The 15,136-nt window shown below is 39.7% G+C and overlaps 1 protein-coding gene across 2 annotated transcripts in view; it reads right to left on the bottom strand.

Annotated features, from left to right (window-relative positions):
- Window positions 1–10,072, bottom strand: part of nyap2a (neuronal tyrosine-phosphorylated phosphoinositide-3-kinase adaptor 2a) — a 45,096-nt gene extending 35,024 nt beyond the window's left edge. Inside the window, exons 1-2 of one of the 2 annotated variants that reach the window (XM_084126589.1) lie at window positions 9,405–10,072; window positions 6,255–6,475 (exon numbers count right to left, since the gene is read on the bottom strand). In XM_084126589.1, coding sequence (XP_083982715.1) covers window positions 6,255–6,451 — 197 coding nt within the window. In that variant the 5' untranslated portion in view covers window positions 6,452–6,475; window positions 9,405–10,072. Of the gene's footprint in view, window positions 1–6,254; window positions 6,584–9,404 lie in introns of those variants that run through there. The other variant, XM_084126590.1, reaches the window with a different exon arrangement.
- Between the last annotated feature and the right edge of the window lie 5,064 nt (window positions 10,073–15,136).

The raw sequence follows: 15,136 nt of genomic DNA, 5'->3' as shown, positions 1-15,136 counted from the left end.
CAAAACTATTTCCAGGCAATTTATTGAACATGAATTGTCATTAATATCTGGAAGGCTGTGTTAGACAGTTCACCCACTCCCTCTACAATACAGTAAAGATGCACACATGTACACACACACAACTACTACTACTACTACTATGATGAATCTAACAACTGTCAAGAAATGTCCAGGTTATTATTTATCCCAAAATAAAAAAAATAAATTATATTTTTAAATGATATAAGGACGACTTACTTGAGCAGGACGTTTTTCAGTGATAAGTAACTCAGTTTGTCGTAAATTATGAGATGTTGCAACTGTAATTCCTCACCAGTGCAGAAAACTGTGTCTTCTCGACATGTACACAACACGATGCTATATAGTGTCTATATAGTGTTTTAGGGCACGTCAAAGTAGACGTTGTTTGAGGGCAGCCAATGAAGACCATAGACTATTACTAGTAGAAGACTGGGCAAGTGGTCATAGTACCCAAGCACCAGCGTCACTGGATCTAACCCAGGGTGGACAAGACTAAGCGCCAGTGTTATGGATCCACAACTGAGGTCAGTGCGAGCGACGAGTAGGTCTAGTCCAGTGGTCCCAGAAGTCATCCCATTATCCACAGTGCTTCTGGTAGACCACCGCTTGTGAACTCTCTTCGTGCCATGTCATGCCCATGGAGGCCATTCACAGACGGTCTATGCTCCATGTCACTGCTAGAAGGACTTGCCAGGTTCTTGCTCCACCAGCACCGCCCTGATGGTTTCCATCTCCACTGGCCTCACCACGACCACCTGATCTTCCATGTTTTGGTCCTTCAGCCCATCTTCCAGACTCGCCACTGCCCCACGGCCTCATCCTCTTCATGGGCCTGGTCCTTCATTCCTCCCCCTGGACCTCCTCTGCTCCGGCACCCTCCTGGACTTTTTGTGTTTTGTTTGGCCGCCTGGAGCAACCCATAGTTTTGGTTTTGTTGATGTTTTCTTGTCTTTTATTTTGAATTTCTCTAAGTCATGTTTCTTGTACATGTCATGTGATTCTCTTGTTCCTCAAGTGATCATGTCATGTGCTGCCCTCAGTTGGTTCATGTGTTATGTTTTCATTGGATGTTCTAGTCGTGTGGTTCTCTTTTCTCTGTTTTGCCATTGGCTCATTGTGCATTGCTTTCAGGTGTGTCTTAAGTCATTAGTCGATGTGTATATATACAGCCCTCATATTCCCATTGTCTGGTGTCAAGCTTTGTTTCTGTATCTGCTGTTTTGTGACTTTATGTTTGTTCAAGTTTAGTTCATGGTTTAAGTCAAGTCTTTGTTTATTTTGCATTTGTTTCGATCAAGTTTTGTTAAATAAATCTGAGCATATGTTCAGTTCAACTTGCCTCCAGTGGATTCATTACCTTTATTATTATTTTGAGTTTACAAAATGACAGTCACTTTGTAAACTCAAGTCCCTTCATTACAGTTATGATATAAAAATCGTTAATGTTATGAAAATAAAGTCACATTGGAAAAAAGCTTAAAAATCCTAAAATACACTTAATTTTAATAACCTGGACATTTCTTTGTGAGATTCACCAACCTGTTTTAACACCACAACAAAGACAGTTTGCTTGTCATAATTGAAGTATGGTATAGAAAAACTCATAATACATACTTGTATACATAATTGTTTGCTTATAGAGAAACATTCGTAGGTGTATCTATAGAACATTTTGTGCATATAAATTCATATTCATTTCCCAATCCAATCATATTCAAATTCATTTTAAGCCTCATCAACATGCACACACACATATATGAGAGTGAGGTGAGTTATAACAGGATTTATGGTATTATGTATGTCCTTTAAGGTCATCAGATCCAGATATTCCATTGTGTGTCCTTGAATGGGTTTCTCTACGTGTGTGATAACAGTTGAGTGACACATACAAACCTGCTTTTTGTTGTGTGTTTCAAGGGAGTGTGTGCATGTGTCCTCAGGGGCCAGCAGTCTAAATTTAGAGAGAGGAAGACGAGGACCAAGCCCACTGTTGCCATAGAAACTCACCCCTCTGTCTCCATGGTGACAGACCCTGTTTTTTCCCTCTCCAGTCTAAGGAGGTGTGACTTTAGGCCCTCCCACTGTCAGTGTTTATATGTGTGTGTTTTGATCCTCTTTCATGAGTTGTATTAATGAAATTTCATCTGCATTCTGTAATCCTGATTGTTTAATCTCACTAAAACGCCTCCAAGAGAGAGACAAACCACAGATGAACTAGATCACTCAGTGTGTGTGTGTGTGTGTGCGTGTCATTGACCTCCTCTCCTCATGAAGAACACCCCACTTATGCCCCATTCCTGTTGTAAGAGGACCCAAGCTGTATGAAAAGAGGGCAACCACTCAGACCTCTCAGAGAGATGCTAAAGAGGAGGAAAGAATCTGAGGTTCGATTACAGGGTACAAACAGGAGGAAATGTAGGGTTAAAGGGGAAAATGAGGGGGTTGAGAGGACAAGTTGCTGATAAAGAGAGAGCGGAAGGATAAAAGTGGAATGAAGCAGGCAGGCAGAGAAAAGGAATGTGAAATGAAAGTCAAGTCAAATTAAATAGCACTTGTTTCATGATGTTGTTTATAATATCTTAATATCTTCATGCCTTATTAGGGGTGAGATTTCGGACTATAGCCTCTATTGGGGTTTCACAGACGTGATTTTCCCGTGCTGCGCTGTCACGAAAGCTTATCATTTAAATGCATTTTTAAGCCTTGTGGTTTAAAAACAAGTGATTTTAAACCATTCAAGCACAATAAGCAGCAAAAGAGAACTCATTTCGGCATTTGTTTTGGAGCGCACACACCTGAAATGCACCGCACGCATATAAAGCCGCTGTTCATACAGTTCTTTTTGACGCCTTTGACACTTGTACGGTCAAATACACACACTTACGTACATGTCAAAATCCATTGTAGTTCTATTGAATTTTTTTGTCCTATTGACTGTTTACTTGTCTTTAGTAAGCTTGACAGTTCTTTATTTTCTTTTTTTACTTATGTTAGTTAGGCTAGTATTAGTTTTTGTAGTATTTGTGAAATTGAAGTTGGAGATTTATGAAATTTCAATGGTATCAAAAATCAATGGTATCAACAACAAAAAAACTTTGAATAACGATATATACAGTTATCGTGAAATTAAATTACTCATATCGTGATATAAGATTTTGGTCATATCGGCCACCCCAGTTATAGTCATATTTAGTGATATTATTATATCGTTAAAATTTTGCGACGATACAAGCAATCAAGCAGGTGAGATATGCTATAGTATATATCTCCCTATGCAAGTACACTGTATTTATGTGGATAAAGTTGAGCATACTTGTATATCCAACTTATATCCCAAAAATCAGGCTGTTGAGATTATTTGCTAGCATATATCGCTATGTGAATGAACTGTATATATGTGAATAAAGTTGAATATAATATATATCCAACTTGAGAGCTGTGTGATAATACAGTTTACATTTTGTGACGATATAAACAATCATGCAGCTGAGATTTACTATATATAATTAGACTTGTATATACAGTGAGGAAAATAAGTATTTGAACACCCTGCTATTTTGCAAGTTCTCCCACTTAGAAATCATGGAGGGTCTGAAATTGTCATCGTAGGTGCATGTCCACTGTGAGAGACATAATCTAAAAAAAAAAATCCAGAAATCACAATATATGATTTTTTAACTATTTATTTGTATGATACAGCTGCAAATAAGTATTTGAACACTTGAGAAAATCAATGTTAATATTTGGTACAGTAGCCTTTGTTTGCAATTACAGAGGTCAAACGTTTCCTGTAGTTTTTCACCAGGTTTGCACACACTGCAGGAGGGATTTTGGCCCACTCCTCCACACAGATCTTCTCTAGATCAGTCAGGTTTCTGGGCTGTCGCTGAGAAACACGGAGTTTGAGCTCCCTCCAAAGATTCTCTATTGGGTTTAGGTCTGGAGACTGGCTAGGCCACGCCAGAACCTTGATATGCTTCTTACAGAGCCACTCCTTGGTTATCCTGGCTGTGTGCTTCGGGTCATTGTCATGTTGGAAGACCCAGCCTCGACCCATCTTCAATGCTCTAACTGAGGGAAGGAGGTTGTTCCCCAAAATCTCGCAATACATGGCCCCGGTCATCCTCTCCTTAATACAGTGCAGTCGCCCTGTCCCATGTGCAGAAAAACACCCCCAAAGCATGATGCTACCACCCCCATGCTTCACAGTAGGGATGGTGTTCTTGGGATGGTACTCATCATTCTTCTTCCTCCAAACACGTTTAGTGGAATTATGACCAAAAAGTTCTATTTTGGTCTCATCTGACCACATGACTTTCTCCCATGACTCCTCTGGATCATCCAAATGGTCATTGGCAAACTTAAGACGGGCCTTGACATGTGCTGGTTTAAGCAGGGGAACCTTCCGTGCCATGCATGATTTCAAACCATGACGTCTTAGTGTATTACCAACAGTAACCTTGGAAACGGTGGTCCCAGCTCTTTTCAGGTCATTGACCAGCTCCTCCCGTGTAGTTCTGGGCTGATTTCTCACCTTTCTTAGGATTGCTCCAACAGTGGACCCTTTTTCACCAAGCTGCTTGGCAATTTCCCCGTAGCCCTTTCCAGCCTTGTGGAGGTGTACAATTTTGTCTCTAGTGTCTTTGGACAGCTCTTTGGTCTTGGCCATGTTAGTAGTTGGATTCTTACTGATTGTATGGGGTGGACAGGTGTCTTTATGCAGCTAACGACCTCAAACAGGTGCATCTAATTTAGGATAATAAATGGAGTGGAGGTGGACATTTTAAAGGCAGACTAACAGGTCTTTGAGGGTCAGAATTCTAGCTGATAGACAGGTGTTCAAATACTTATTTGCAGCTGTATCATACAAATAAATAGTTAAAAAATCATATATTGTGATTTCTGGATTTTTTTTTTTAGATTATGTCTCTCACAGTGGACATGCACCTACGATGACAATTTCAGACCCCTCCATGATTTCCAAGTGGGAGAACTTGCAAAATAGCAGGGTGTTCAAATACTTATTTTCCTCACTGTATATTATTTGAATATCAGTTAATATAATTTAATCAACTTTTCCCCTCAGAAATACATCACTGCTGAAGTAAAATGGGTTGCATACAGCATTCTGTGGATCCAAATTTAGCTACATAGAAGTCAAAATAACAATAAAGGAGAATACAAATGCAGTGGAATATAATTACACACACACACACTCACACCTCGGGCCGCTGTTAGATAAATTAGAGCATCCTTTTGTGTCTGTCTTTTATTAGATTGGCTGAAATGTCTGTTCTAAATTACTCTCTGTCATTCTCTTTTCACAGACACACACACACACCATAATGGCCAAAGGTTTTCATTGACTCTGTGTTTGTCTCTCTAATATCCAGCTATTTCTTCATTGACTTTATGAGCTCAGGACCAGTGACCTTTATCTCCCTGCCTCTCTCGCTCACTCTCTCTCTCTGCACATGTGGCCGACAAACAAATGTTAAAGAGCACAACATTCTAGTGGCATTAATATTAACTAGACGTTTACATTTTCTTAAGAAATTGTGAGTGGTGCTTGTTCATTAAGAAACTCACTGACATTATGTCGAGGTGCAATGTGGTTGTTAAAGAAGTGGTTCTCAACTGGGGGCCGGGGCCAACTTGGGGGCCTCAGGATGACTTAAAAATATTTAAATGAATCAATTATTATTAATACATTCTAAATAATCTAACTCTAATATGTTTCATTGAAGGATTTATAGTTCTGAAATAAAGAACATCACTTCTGTCTTCACAAAAAAATAAAGAAAGAAAGAAATTTGATATATAAAATGAATTAACCATGTTCATTTAATATATCAATAAAAAAGTTAGCATATATGCGTGTCGGACAACAGGGGCCTTCAAGTTAAAAAGGTTGAGGCATTCTGGGTGGTTGCTAAGGTGTTGCTAGGGTGTTCTGGGTGGTTGCCAGGTCTCCATGATATTCTAGTTCCTACATGTCCTTCATTGTGCATCTCTGGGATATTTCTGCCTATTTTATTGTTTGCCAGGTGAAAATGATAAGTCTGATCACTTTAATGCAAAAACAGTGCAGGACGAGCTGCAGTCTGAATTATATACTTTGATTTAGGGGGTTTGTTCAAATCCCTAAGTATGTACAAGAATAATAGCCAATAGCATTAATTATGTGCAATATTCACATTTATATCAGTCTATCTCTAGCCATGAGTGTGTACCTCTTGATAGCTTCCTCCTGCCGTCTCTTCTTCTGGTTTTTCTCCTGTAGGTATGTCCATTGTGTGTGGTTGCGGACGCGGTCGCTCTCTCGAGCGATGTCGGAGGCGTTCTGGATAACCAGCTCATCATACGGCCTCAGACCACTGTCCTCCACGTACTGTAGGAAACGGGTGCACTCGTCTTCCCCTGAATCCATCCTTCAGCACAGCAGAGAGACTGCCTGAAAGACAGATGAAGAGAGAGAGAGAGAGACATGAGTGTCTCACACACAATGTCATACTGTCCTCTTGAGAGCTTGTTCTTTATAGAAAAACACAATGAACTTCGGAGGTACAGGTGGGATGTATGCGCGCACACACACACACACACGCACACACACACACACACTAGCATGTGTTCTCTGGGGAATGTGTTATCCTTTAACACCGAAGAGAATGATTCACTGCAGGGAAAGGGCAAGAGCTAGCATGTTTAACACCCATGTTTACATAGCTATCCAAATGAAGATATAACACAGATTTAGATTATTTATTTATACAGTTAATTATAATTTCTACTGACAAACAAACCCTAATATAATAAAAGCACATTATTCACTTTGTTTGTTTGTCTGTCTTATCTTTCCATCCATTGTTCTATCTATCTATCTATCTATCTATTGTTCAGTCCATCCATCCATCATTCTGTCTGTCTACTTATCACTAACTTCTGGTGACAATTTTGCCCACAAAGTATATACACCGGTTAAGTCAATCCATCCCTTCATCATCTATCCATCTATTGTTCAGTCCATAGAAACTGTAGATAGACATGGATGGAAGGATAGATAAGACAAACAAAATGAATAAAGTGTAAAGTGAATAAAGTGAATGTCTATCTATCATTCAGTCAATCCATCCATCCCTCCATCTATACCTCCATCCATCATCCATCCATTTATAGTTCAGTCAATCCATCCATCCCTTCATCCCTCCATCCAACCATCTATTGTTCAGTCAATCCATCCATCCCTCCATCCATCCATTGTTCAGTCAATCCATCCCTTCATCATCCATCCATCCATCCATCCATCTATTGTTCAGTCAATCCATCCCTTCATCATCCATCCATCCATATATTGTTCAGTCAATCCAACTCTTCATCATCCCTTCATCATCCCTCCATCCATTCATCCATCTATTGTTCAGTCAATCCATCCATCCATCCCTTCATCATCCCTCCATCCATTCATCCATCTATTATTCAGTCAATCCATCCATCCATCCCTTCATCATCCATCCATTTATTGTTCAGTCCATCCATCCATCCATCATTCTGTCTGTCTACTCATCACTAACTTCTGGGGACAATTTTGCCCACAAAGTATATAAACTGGTTAAGACTAGTAAGATCAGTCAGTTACTTAACATTACATGCAAACAGTGGTAACATCTGGTCCAACATTATGTGCCACTTACAGGTCTTATTTCATCCTACTGGGTTTTTTTCTTCTACATGCTCTCAAACACTGCACACTATACATTGATAAATAATTTTCAGCCTGTGGTTGTGTGAGAGAGAGAGAGAGAGAGAGAGAGAGAGTATGTCAAGTTTATTTTTACAACTTTGGGAAGATCAGTCATCCAGTGCTCTGTTCTCTGTTGTATTATTCAGCATGTCTTAATATAGACTCTGATCTCAGATTGTCTCCCTCTCTCTCAATTCCCTTCCTCAGTCACAATCCCACTTACTCATCTGCCTTTCCTCCATTAAACATCTTCCACACACTTCTTTACACACCCATGAGAGCAAACAAACACACACACACACACGCACGCACGCACACACACACACACATACACACACCTGCACGTGCCCGTAGATGCCAACACAAACACTTTTACTTACACAGGGACACACAGCTGTATACTATAAATGGAATGTGAGGAGAAGGAACTGTGGGTTTCCAGGCAACAGTATCCTAGTGCGCTGACATAATGCAGGAAGCTGGGAACCTAATTCTGTGCTGAAGATGCATTAGTTCCGCTTTACACTGGCAGGCGTGATATCCCTACCATGTGTGTGTGTGTGTGTGTGTGTGTGTGTGTGTGTGTGTGTGTGTGTGTGTGTGTGTGTGTGTGTGTGTGTGTGTGTGTGTGTGTGTGTGTCTGATGTAATGCCGAAAGCATGAAACACGATATTCTTCTCCTCTACTCTGTAGATGTTTGCTGCAGATGGATCATGTTTCAGGATTATGTTTTATAACCATTTGTGTATGTGATTGTATGGATTTTAATAAAACATCTAATACTAAGACTCTTTTTTCAGAGTGATGAGGTGGCAAGATGCCATATTCCCATTGCTGGCACTCACACACACACACACACACGCACGCATGCACAAAATAGGTCAGCGAGACCACAGCACCACATCAATGGATCTCGGTGAGTAGAGTTTAGCATTCATTTCATTGATCTGTAATTCACCACCACAACATTAACAGTGCCAATTCATAACTAAGGCATAGAAATAGCCTTCAAACACACACAACAGGCCACATGTGAGTAGATCCAGAAGCATTAAAACACAAGACAGTCACTGGAACCATGAAAATACACCAATAACCAATCAGATTCTCACAAGGCACACTCTAATTTGGGATAGCTCACCCAAAAATGATGTCGTTCCAAACCTATTTGACTGTATTTCTTCAATAGAAAAAAAGAAGATATTCTGAAGAACACTGAGGTTCTAACAACATTTGACTTTCATTGTATGGACCAAAAACACTGGTCATTTTTCACATTCAGAATATCCTCATTTATGTTCCACAGAAATGTCTCTAACAAAGAAAGTCAAACAGGTTTGAAATGACATGAGGGTGAGTAAATAACATCATTTTCATTGAATAGTAATTCACTGAAATTTGTAAGATGGATCTCAAGCTGTACAGATGCCAAAAAAAAGGTTGAATCATGAATGAATCTGGAAATGTTGATGGGAATTGTGGGTAATATGGTGATTTGGATCCCAAACAATCCGTTGATGCTCAGTTTGACTCTTTCTGTCACATGGACGATGAAGAACTGATGAAGATAAGGAAAAGGACAAGATGTCAATATGAAAAAAAAAAAACATCTGGATGGACACACACACATGGTTACACTCACGGTATCAGTGAATCGGAACAGCTGATCTCCAGGTGTGTTCTGAGTGTGCGTTTCTCAACACAGCACGTTATCGAATCCCCCTGCGGACACGCACACGGCTGACAGACAAGCCCGGCGACAGCGACGTGGCTCGGAGGAAGCAGACACTGCCGTGAGGAAGAGAGAGATGAAGGACATGTCCATCTTTGGCGTTTCCAGAGCTCTGATGAAAACTGTCCGACCCTTGCCCACCTACGACCGCTCCTGCTGGGCTACGGCCACCAAGGCTGTCCCCTCCCCTACCAAACGCTTCTGGAATGATCCACACCTCCTTTTGGTGGTTGTTTCATCTGCGCTGTCCCCACACACGCGTGGTGTGTGTGTGTGTGGGGGGTGGTGGGGGTGGGCTGCGTGCGGATACGCGTAGTATCAGCGTGTTCTCCTTTTGCTGGCTGCAGTGTGTGCGTAGAGACGTTAGGCTGCTAAATGCATCGTGTCCTACAATCTCTTTGATCCGTCCTCCCCTGCTGCTGCTGCCGCGGTTACCGTCACACACACACACACACACATGCGCGTCACACACACGCAGCGATGAACCCAGCTCAGGCGTCAGTAGGCAAGGAGAAGAGCTATAGCATCTGTCTTTTCTTGAAGTTCCTCTATCCTTTTTTTTCCACTGATCTCCTTCCCTCCAGCTCTCTCCAACCCTCACTGCTTACTCACTCCATCCCCTGGTGATCTTCTCTCTCTCTCTCTTTCTCTGCAGCCCCTATGTCTCTCAACCAATCGTGTTGCTCGCTTAGAGCTGTCCATGGTTCTGAAAGAAAGAGAGAGAGAGTGAGTTAGAACGGTTGTGTGTGTAATCCTCTCTTGAGGGCATGACCTCTGCCCTTACAATGTTATCACCAGGGCAACTACACTGTCTGATACAAAACACTCAAAAGGCAGTCAAATATGGGTGTATGTATTTGTGTTTTGGTGTTTAATGATGAAGTATGTAATTTCTGCACTAAAAATAATGGAACAGTCTCAAACAGATTTTCTGATTCTGCCATTGGTAAAACAAAGGGGGGGCTGCTTCAACCCGTGGGAAAGAAAAACAACCTGCAGCAACAGTGTAAAAGTACCCCAATTCTGCCGGAAAACCCATGGCCACGGTAAACAAATGGCTATAAAATATGCCCTAACATAATATTTTTATGTTGTGTAAGTACATTTTATATCTTTGCTTGCCTCTCCTCTCCTTTCTGTGTATGGAATGAATGTCCATCTGAGGAATTTTGTCCATCAATCACTCGTCCCATGATATTAACACACACTGTACACACACACACAAGCACACGCACACACACACACACACACACACACACACACACACACACACACACAAACTGAGATCAGGATATGCTGATGTCTGTATTCACACACACACACACTAGATATGTGTCTCTTTTGTGTTCAGAACTAGCTGACATTAGGAGCTGAATAACAGATAACAGATCACTTTCTTTAGCTGCTGGAGTAAAGGCAGGAGACAAAGACTGCACACGGATAAATGGAGGAGCGAGACACCCACGTTGACTATTCACACACACTTCTTGCTTGAGAATTCTTCAATGTCAGCTTATTCGAATATAAGCGCACTTCTTGTACATGTCACACAAGAAAAGAAAAGAGACTTGCTGAAGAGGCACAGGCACACACACATAGAAACATATGAGATGAAAAAAGCAATGACTAAAAACAACATGAATATTGTCTTGTAAAGGAAATTGATCAAATAACAAATTATCCAAATCTAGATATATCTATCTATCCATCCATCCATCCATTTGTTATATTTTGTCAAATATATATATATATATATATATATATATATATATATATATATATATATATATATATATATATAAATTATGAAACTAAAAAAACTAAAATGAATTGTGTTTAAATAAAATGTATTTATTATTTTATTTTCAACAAGTACCCTTGGTTAGGAATCAATGAAATAAGATATTGGGCTGTGATAGAACTAAATAAAACGGATCACATTGCCTCTAGAGGCCATTCACTTAAACTGCGATGAGCTATGCTGTGACAACAGCTTTGGAGTCAGTGGTCATTTGTAAAGTTACATCCATCTATTATAGTTACATAGAAAGAGGGACCCGCGCCATAAGGAATTGGCTCTTTTGACTAGGGCTCCACCATAGCAACCACTAAGAAATTGGCATAGCAACAGGCAACCTCAAAGCCCTAAACAGCCAAGAACACCTTAGAAATGTGGTGGCAAGTTCTGCAATGACCAGCACTTTTTTTTTTTGCTGCATCTTAAAGCTGCTGTAAGCACATTTTATTTTTTGAATTCCACACATGAAATGTCCCTGCTGTCAGATATCACTGAAATAGTAGCCCAGAGAAATCACACAGGCTCTGTAAACAGCAATGAAAAAATCTGACTGCTGCCTCTGCCTGCACATTTTGGCCAACAGTCTGAGGCAGCTCTCTGCCAATGGTGTGAGTTTGGGGCGGTGCTACTGTGCCTGATTATGTACCAACAATTAAAGACAGGGAAGCGTGTGGTTTTAGTTGCAAGGAACACTTTATCCTAGAAAATACAATTTCTGCCATTATTAAGTCAAACCATATCGTTCCAAATCTGTATGCTGTGATGTTTTTTCAATGGAACACAAATAATAATAATAATGATGATAATAATGTCACGGATGGGCGGCTGTAATCAAGTGCCAGATGACGGATACGATAAAGAAGACTTTAATCCAAGGATTCTTATAAAAAACGTACAACCACAAATCACATACAACTCAAAATATTACAAGAAAAGGAACAGACAGAAACAGAGGGTTTAAATACATAGCAAACAAGAGGAGCTAACGAGACTAATTAACACAACACACCTGAAACGAGGAACCTAATTAATTAGTAACCTGTTTGTCAAACATGTAGGGAACAGAGGAGAACTGATAAACAGGGGCCCGTTCTTCGTATATGTCGCTAACTCACTTAGCTGGATTTGATTGGTTCTTCAACGCTCATCCTGGATTTGCTGTCATAGCAACATGTGCGCAAACTTAAACCTGCTCGGGAGCAGGCTTATTTCATGTTAACAGGATTAGATCCCGGCTTCATAAGCGGAGGTGATACGGGAAGTCCAGCGCAGCGCGATAGTGCACTTTCTGAGATATTTTTTCTCGTGATTCGTGAGATTGTCGTTTTTTGTCGCTTTTAGGTTTAAAAAACAATTTTAGGTTTTTTTGTGGTATTTCCAAGCCACTTAAGACCCAATGTTGTAAAGATTATTTTTTTTTATTTTTTAGGCTATCATAATTTTTTATGAAGGTCATACAATCATGACCATGCCGATTACAGATATGTCACTCAGGCTTCACTAACGTGATTGGTACCATAGACTATAGGCTACCATAGACTGCCATCAAGGCCTCAATGAAGGGGATTATGTGAACAGAAAGGGGATTCACAATGTAAATGTGCAGCCCAGTTACTATTGGGATTCTTAATATTCCAGATTAGTAATATTATATCAAATTAAAAAAAAGGCAGTTGACTAAAATCTTCCATATCACAAATGTGAAAGCAAAATGGCCAGGATCTGTGCATGACTTAAGAATTTTCAGAGATTCACATGTATGCACATTATTTGAAAGTGATAAGAAAAGTTCCACAATTAAATATCAAGCTCACTGTATTACATACACTTATGCTGATCCTAACAGAACTGCATTTTTTCATAGGTGATTATGACATGTTCCTGCCTGCAGACAGGTGTTTTATGACCCCATTCCCTGACCCAAACCAGTTACAATGCAGCTCCAGGACAAGGGCACACAATGAAATGAACTTTGGCTAACTAAAGGGAAGATTTCAGTGTCTGAAAAGTCTGAGGGTTGCACACCTGACAGGGCCTGTGACATTGTTGCATGTGCCATATTACACAACATTGCCAAAAACCCCACTTTTCATTAAATGTTTAATAAATGACAAATATGCTTAGTTCCTTGAGTTTTATTTCAGTTGTTCTTTGTAAAGAAAAGCCAGTGGTCAAGTGCCTGCAACAAGAGATATTAGACACATGCTTCATGCAACAAATAAAAAGGAAAAGTTGTCTATACACTGTCCACCTGTAGGCCTATGTCTCCTCTGTCTGTGCAGACTCTTCTGTAGGCCTTTCTGTAGATGTGGAATCCTGCAACTTATATTGCAGCCATAAAGCATACAAGTATAAATTGAGTAAAGTTATTTATGCACTTGCAGGTAGGCTAGTTCCTCCATATGACAGTTATCTGAGAGGGTTTATTCACTGTCCAGTGCAATGGAAACAAATGGACATTACAGAGTCTTATACTTTATTTCCTTTGGAAAGTTAGAAAATGTCCACTTACTGCACATATTTCAGCCACCACTTTCTTGGGAACAGATACAAGTGTTGGTGTATTATGTAAAAGTGCACAAAAGAGGAAAACACAATGTCATTACAATGAACTACACTGGGGAAAAATGTGATCAATAACTCATGGCAAAATATTTTTACATTAACATAAGTTTATCAGTTTTCACTTTCACAAGTCAAAGCAATTCATCATTACTCAAGATTTAACAGTTGAAATGACTATACAGCCTTAATTTAATGCAGCAAAAATTATTTTACAGTGTAGGCTACTAAGATCTTTTCTATTTTTTCTCAGCCTTTTTCTTGGTTGCTTTTATAAACAGAACATCATTTATTTAACAGTGCCTTTTATAAAAGAAACTATAATATAACTAAAAATTACCATTATGTAGAATATTTTTGTACTTCACTTTTATTTGTTCCCATGTTCTAGTGTGGTGACTGACATTACAATGCACAAAGTAATTATGCAATTATTAAAATACAAAAATATAGGCTAATAAGTGATAAAAACATCTAACATGGCCACTTCTAACGGATTTAAATTGTCTGCTACTTTTTGCCAGCCCTCTCTCCTGGCTTTTGCAGACTTTGAGGTGTTCCCTGGCGTTTTGATTAAACATTAAAATTCCGAATAAACTTCGACTATTAGTTCTTGCTCTGCTGAGGAGAAAAACTGAGCGCGCTCTTTGGCCACGCTGAGCAGCCAATAGCAGCGTTGCTGATCAATGTTTCTACTATCGATACATATCCCCTTTTAACCAACGCATGAACGCGCAATTATATCAGATAACTCAATCCAGCGATACTAATCATATCCGGCAAGTGTGTTCGAAGAACCGAGTTAGCCAGATCATGATTCGCACGATGATATCATCTTGGATGTGTCATTTGATCTCGGATGTAATAAGCAACGTACGAAGAACGGGCCCCTGACTAGAAGTTTAACAAACTCAGACATGAACAGAGAAACATAACCCTGACAGATAATAAATACTATTTTGTGTGTTCCATGGAAAAAAATAATACATGGGTTTGAAATTATATGATGAGTATGACTTCAAATTTCTTGGGTGCACTATTCCTTTAATAGTGCTTCAGATTTAAGGACTTTAAAGGGGTGGTTGATTATGATTTCACTTTTCTAACTTTAGTTAGTGTGTAATGTTGCTGTTTAAGCATAAACAACATCTGCTAAGTTACAATGCTCAAAGTTTAAAGCAAACAGAGATATTTTCTTTTAAAGAAATTGCTTTTTAAGGACTACAACAAACGGCTGGTAGGGACTACAGGACATTCCTCCAGGATTAGTGACATCACTAAT

The sequence above is a fragment of the Abramis brama genome, assembly GCF_963993115.1.
Source record: "Abramis brama genome assembly, chromosome: 10".
Classification (NCBI taxonomy): domain Eukaryota; kingdom Metazoa; phylum Chordata; class Actinopteri; order Cypriniformes; family Leuciscidae; genus Abramis; species Abramis brama.
The sequence above is the reverse complement of the archived record's forward strand: the minus strand, read 5'-3'. Positions and strand labels throughout refer to the sequence as shown.